This window comes from Seriola aureovittata, chromosome 11 (genome assembly GCF_021018895.1).
Source record: "Seriola aureovittata isolate HTS-2021-v1 ecotype China chromosome 11, ASM2101889v1, whole genome shotgun sequence".
NCBI classification, from domain to species: Eukaryota; Metazoa; Chordata; class Actinopteri; order Carangiformes; family Carangidae; genus Seriola; species Seriola aureovittata.
In genome coordinates, this window is record NC_079374.1 from 3,306,653 (window position 1) to 3,313,463 (window position 6,811).

General features: G+C 44.5%; 1 protein-coding gene across 1 annotated transcript in view; it reads right to left on the bottom strand.

The window, feature by feature from the left end:
- plcl1 (phospholipase C like 1) overlaps positions 1–4,173 on the bottom strand; it is a 91,240-nt gene extending 87,067 nt beyond the window's left edge. Inside the window, exon 1 of the mRNA XM_056389059.1 lies at positions 3,195–4,173. Coding sequence (XP_056245034.1) covers positions 3,195–3,374 — 180 coding nt within the window. The 5' untranslated portion in view covers positions 3,375–4,173. The remainder of the gene's footprint in view (positions 1–3,194) is intronic.
- Between the last annotated feature and the right edge of the window lie 2,638 nt (positions 4,174–6,811).

Here is a 6,811-nt window from a genome sequence, read left to right on the forward strand (position 1 = left end):
TCCAATCCGTCTTGTTGTTTCTCTAAGAAACCAGATACTGTGTGTGTCTGGCGTTTGTTTTGACTTCCTGGGTCAAAATTTTGAACTATCAAAAAGAAGAAAGTTTTGCTTATCTTCCCGCTGTGATAGCGTCCTCCTACATTAGGGTCCTAACCTTGAAGACATTCATAGTGTTGTTAACATGAAACAATTCAAAAGACCCGTGTGCTTTCTCACCTCCACAGCACGGAGGGAGTGTGAATGTTGTGTCATCGGACTTGAAGAATTATATAAAAGTCTGATTTTAGTAAAGGTGTGTGTGTGTGTGTGTGTTTCCACAAGTATGTCCAAAAAACATTTATGCACAATAGCTGCATTGTCAGTATAGTTACAGTCACTATATTCCCCTGCACACAAACTGAGAAGAATTTTCAGCTTGACTTTAGCTCGGTTTAATTAAACAAGTATTTGGTTCATCCACAAAATGTCTTAAAATACACAAAATGTCCATCACAGGAGCTCAAAATGTCGTCCTCAGATTGTTGCCCTTAAAAATGATTAACGATTATATAAAATAAAATAAAACAGCAGGAGATTAAACCCAGAATCTGAGTGTAGTTTTCCAGTGGGTTTGACAGTTTCTGATACTCTGGCACATTCAGGCCGACTCTGACAGGTGTGGAGGTTTGATACCGAGCCCCGTCTGTCACAGCTGACCGTGCCGCTCGCCGACATCACTCCTCTCATCTGTCCATCCTTTCATCCACTTCCTCCTCAGCAGCAGTCAAAGGACTCTCTGTTCAGCTGGGGCTTCCAGATGGGGCTCACCGGGCAGACTAACGGCCCCCATAGGCTACGTACAGTATGGACGAGACCCTGGCAGTGTCCCCCCCCACCCCCCCCCCCCCCACCCCCCCGTGACCTGACCGCTGACATGAAATATGGAGCTGGACGTTTGCGTCAGATGTGAAACGGGCTGAGAAGGTCATAAACCAGAGGAGCATCAGTCTTTTCCTCCCTCAGCTGTTTTTAACGTCACAGAAATCGAGTGACCTTGTAAAGAGAAGCGCTCAGATCATTTACGGAAGTACAAGTACAAGTACCACGGTGTAGAAATACTCCATTACAAGTGAAAGGTCAAATGCAAAGAAGAAGAAGTTTCATAGGTAAAATTTACTTAAAGTTTTAAAAGTAAAAGTACTTGATTTGCAGAAACTGATATATTGAATAATATTAATACTGATGCACCATAAGAAGTTATATTTGTGGTTTTAAGAACCAAAAGCATCTCAGTGTAGTTTCACATCACCTCTCTGGAGCTCTAGTAACAACAGGTCGGTGAGGCTCTTCTGATTGGCTGGCGTACCTGGAGGAAACCCACACAGGCGCAAACTCCACACCCAGCACAGTCAAACCCAGAGCCCTCTTGCTAACCACTGCACCACCGTGCCGCCCTCGTGAGTGACTCATTTTTAAATCCAAAAAGCCAAACACCTGATGTCTGCAGATTCTCACGTTTGAGAATTCAATGCTCTTCTGTGTTGTTTCACTATTTTCTGATATTTCATAGACAAAACAATTAATACATTGATCCAGAAAATAATCAGAAGATTGATGAATGAAACTTAGCGAAAGCTCAGTCAGGAAGACGATCTCCTCACACATGCCTTCTGAGTCACAAGCGCCGTTTCCCGTTATCTAGAAACTCGACCCGATCATTCTTGTCTTCATCCAATCACAACCTGACACGGTGCCAGGGCCAAAGTCTATTCCTTTTGTCCACAATAAATTTCACTTTATTTAGATTTCTTATTGTTACACTTATTAGTCTCTCCTGTTTGAAATACTGTTATTTAGTCCAGTGGTTCCAAACATAGGGTCGGGCCCCTCAGAAGGGGTCTCAGGGTAAATCTGAGGGGTCGTGTGATGTTTAATGAAAGAGGAAAGAAGAAGAAAATAAAGTTCTGACCCAAAAATCTGTTTCCAGTTAAACTTTTCTCTAATCTTTGAGTTTTTGACAACTCAAACATGACAAGGAGATTTATATTAAATCATGAGCCAAAAATGTTGATTTAAGCCTGAGCAATGTGTTGTATTTTATACGATTAACATATGTTTTTAATATAAAATTTAAAACTGAAAAATACTAACTAAACATAGTGCAGCAAGACGTACAATATTTATCTCTGAACTGTGGTGGAATGAAAATACGGCCTCTCAGAACTTGTCCTCGAGCAGCTGAGTAAATACATTTCTCGACATTCCTCCACTGCTGCTGAGACAGGTGACACATCACCTGGGCTGGAGAGGCTCCTGCTGAGCAGATATCTAAGACAATGAGAGCTAATGATCCCCAAACATGATCCTCCACGCCTCCACGCCTCCCCGCCCGCTCCCTTGAGGGGTCCAGTGACCTGCAACCTGAGCACAGGTGAGGGTGGAAAAGCATGATGTCACCATGACGTCGATGGGTGGGTCTGTGGGTCAGTAGGTGAGGGGTCTTTCCCTGATGAAAGCCAGTCACAGTAGGATCACAGCTGTGAGGGACTTTATTGTCATGGTGTTTAATCCTTTAAAATTTATATTAAAGCTCATTCTTATGAGGGAAAAACTAATCCTTAAGGTGCTTTTAATTGCATGTGGCCACTGCGTTTAAATCCCCACGCTGCTGCGTTTACTGTCACACTGAGAAGTCAGAAGTTTCTGTGACCTCGCACTGACATATCCTCTCATCTGAGAATGTGGTGTGGCGACTTCTGAAACTCTGTCAAAGGACACGGATTGTGAGAGATTGTGGCATTTGTAATTACGCACGTGTGGAAAAAAAAAAAGATCACGGGAAATTAGTGATGGTGAGGCCAAGTGGCACAAGATGCGTGTGCGTAAAATCCACCCGTGTGGTCTTGAAGGACGCAGGGAAGACCAGCAGCCAGACTGGTCTTTGAACCAGGCGTCAGGACTAAAGCACACTTGTTGTCATTTTTACTCCAGTTTCACTTTTTTGTCATTTTCCTTATGAGATACTTCACTTGTTGAGACATTTTCCAACAACATCACCTTGAATATTTTGGTAATACTTTGTCACCCAAGGTGCTATTTTACACCATTATTGGCCATCTTGAACAAAATGGTTCCAGACTGATATTCCCATGAGAGGAGCGGGGTTCACATGCGGAATAAAGCTAAAACAACTAGTGAAAAACACATCTCCTTACCTTTATGATGCTGCTTCGGCGAGGTGCTGCCTTGACCGACTCCAGCAGGATGGTGTCGGTGTCCTGGCCGCCACCGGGGAGGATGACTCCGCTCCTCCGGCCGCGGGACGCTCTAGGCGGGATGCAGTCCGGCGCTCCGTCGCTGCACAGCCCGTCTCCAAATCCATCTCGTTCAGACATGTCGATGAGAAGCAAATGCTCGATTCAAGTTTAAAAAAAAATTAAAAAAAGAAAAAGGAAATTAATCAACTCGTCGGCTCTGACCCGAATAAAGTTTGCCTCGGTTGAGCGTGGGTGCCATTTAAAGCAGAAACAGGCTCCTAAAGCATCAGCCGTGCAGCAGCAGCAGCAGCAGCGGCAGCAGCGGCAGCAGCAGCTCGGTCACACTGAAGAAAACCAATCACCCCAATTTCGTTAATTATGATCAGATTCTCATCGTCACTGAGCACCGAGCCGTGCTGACTTCAGGCTGTTAGTCCCAGCTGATCTCCACAGTCCATTCCCGCTCCGCAGACACGTCGCACCGCTCAAATCAAAGCATCGCACGCAGGTACAGTATCGACTTGGATGAAAACTGGACTGGTGCGCTCCCCGGAGACGCGCAACAAGTCCTCACTGTTCCCCGAGCTGCTCGTCTTCGAGGCGGTCTAGACACCAGAAAAGAACCCGCCGGATGAGAGATGGAGATGAAGGCGAGGTGGTGGAGGGAAGAAAAAATGTTTGAAAACAAATCCAGCGTTGGTCACAGCGGGGTCTACCCGAAACCCTGCTCCTTCCTCCTCTCCCCCAAAAAACATCGATGTCAAAGTGCAGAAAAAGGAGCGAAGTTCCGCTGCGGTTTGCGCCAGGTTAACAGAGGATCCGCTCTCCTGTCACCGCGGAGCGCACTGCCCGGACCAGACACGGCCACTGTGCAGTCGTCTTGATCGTACTCCGAGCAACAACAGCCGAGTTTTGACGAGGACTGGGAACACAATTGACAGTCGCACCGCCTCTAACCCGCCACCACCCCCCTCTACCCAGCTCCTCCCACACGCCGCCCGAAATCATGATTGACGCGCGGAGCGGCCAATGCGCTCGGCCGCCGGGGGAGCTCGGGAAGCAGTCGCGGCCTCTGATAGGTGGAGGGTCGGATCCAGGTACCGAGAGAGCGTCCCTATTACTTTTTAAGGACCACAGACCAGGCACTGGTGGCGGGGAGGGGCGGGGGTGTAGTATAACTTCAGGGAACGTGGGCACTGAATGGACACTGATGGTTATGGATTATTACCCAAGTGAATCCAGAGTCATTTTAGCTGTTTTTATCCTCATTAATCAATAAGTTAATAGACAGAAAATTTATTTGATGATCAGTTAATGTTTTTCAAGCAAATGTGCCAAATATTGCGAAGGTCCAGGTGTCTCAAAATGAGCTTTCCCTTATCTTACAGTGTGTAAACAGTTCCTTCTCTTAATGTAAGCACAATGCATCAGTTTAAACAAAACATCAACATTTCCAATTACAGTTTTGAACCATTTGGCTTTAAAAAAAAAAAAAAAAAAAAAAAAAACCTCAAAGCCAAATTGTCGTCTCTGTTGTGATACAACTCCAGGATCCATGTAAATTTAGACTCAGAGGTACACGGCTGACCTCTGACCTTTCATTATTGTCCGGTTGGAGTTGGTTCAGAGTGACAGGCCGACCGCTATAGAGATTGGTGGGTCGGCGTGGAGGTGTAATAATAAAAGTGTGATATATTATTCATCACTGTGGACACAATCGCCTTTTCTCTCTTGGGCCCCTTCCAGAGACGTGTCACGGGTCAGGGTCTTGGAGACAGGCAGCAGCACCCCTGGAGCTGGCGGCAATTTAGTGTCTTGCTCAAGGACACATCTGCAGGGTGTGGACTGCTGCACGCACACACACACACACACACACACACACACACACACACACACACGCACACACACACACACACACACACACTTGAACCCTGGTCGTCTTGATAATGTACAAGATGGTGGATCCAGTGATCGGCCTACTTCTAGATATGGCAGGGGGTTTGTGGAAAGATTGGGATGCCGGTTTCACAAAGATGTTTCAGTGTTGGTTCAGTCTTCATTTTGCTCATAGATTAGGTTTAATGCAAGTAAGACAACAATAAAGACTGACTCATTATAAGCTAAAAAATTTACCCCAGACTAAGACATTTTTTTTTCCCAATCAGATTTTTCTTTTTGTTGTTTCACTCTTCAAGTAAAACGTCTTTGTAACTGTTAAATTCTTCCAAAAGAAACATTTTCTGCTGAGGGTAAACGGAGTGGGGCAATTCAATGTGCTTCCTCAGTCTGCCTTCTTTTTTTAAGTCTTTAATTTACCCAGAATTCATTGTACCGCAGTCCTGCTTAAGATAGTCAAGAACTAAACTGCTTTGTGCAACAGATGAATTCAGACGTCTATCTGAAGTCCGACTGTTATATCGAAGTCACAGTCAGTCTGTCTTTGTGAAACTGATCCCAGGAGACAGACAGCTGACGAGTCTGTAGACATGATGTGATGCAATCCACATATGGTTTATATATATATATATATATATATATATATATATATATATACATATGGACAATTCTCACTGTTTAGAAATAAAGCTGCTGCTTGGGACCAATGAAATTACTGTTTAGAGCTGAATTTTTATCCAACACACATTCTTGCATTGCATACTTTTCTTTCCTTTTTTTTTTAGACCACAGACTAATGTTTGTCAAATTTGGCAGCTGACATGATGCATATTCCAGTCAGAAACCGCAGCTGTAGCAGTGATAATGCTAAATGAGGCTGTGCACAGAGTTAGCTCCACCAGAGAGAAATGACCCGATAGAGTGGGTCCAAAAACATCACCTGACAACACAGATTAAACTAAACTGCATGTATAAACATGCCATACTCAGACCCAGTATGCGCCTGGTTCCACAGCCCAAATCTGGCCCATATACAGCTCGACTCTAAGATGCTACTTCCATATCTGGACCAATTCTGGTGCACACACAGAAAAGCTTCCGGCTGTCAGTCGATGTCGGAGGATAACAGAACCCCTGTTGGGCCAGAAGTTTCATTTTGCTATTCAGGCAGCCACTGGTTGGTGCCACATTAATACAAAAACTCATTAGACATGACTGTCGTGTAAACAGGCAGAGCTCCACTCTTGACAAACTGTATCAGTTCAGGATCTAATCAGTGTTATTGATCAGACACAGGATCATGAAAAAAAAAGATTCTATGCACCTGCTTTTTTTTCTCCACTGGACATTTATAAGCACAACAATGTGACACATTTTCCATCTGCTCCTCTGTCACCTGTCACCGATTCCCAAACTCTAAACACATGTCAAACACAGAGCCTATTAAACAGCCTTAAACACACAGGAACACTGTGGATGTCTGACCTTAAACCTGGAGTTTATTCCTGCAGTTTCAGTGTAAAAACCAACCACAGCTTCATAAAATCCAGATTTCTGAGCAGTTCACTGGAGCCAACAGCTGATTCTGCAGTTTTCCTGAAATAATGGACATTTTCCACTCATTACTTTCTCAATTTGTTGCGAGTTTTAGGAACAAAAACAACTTTTCATGTTGATCT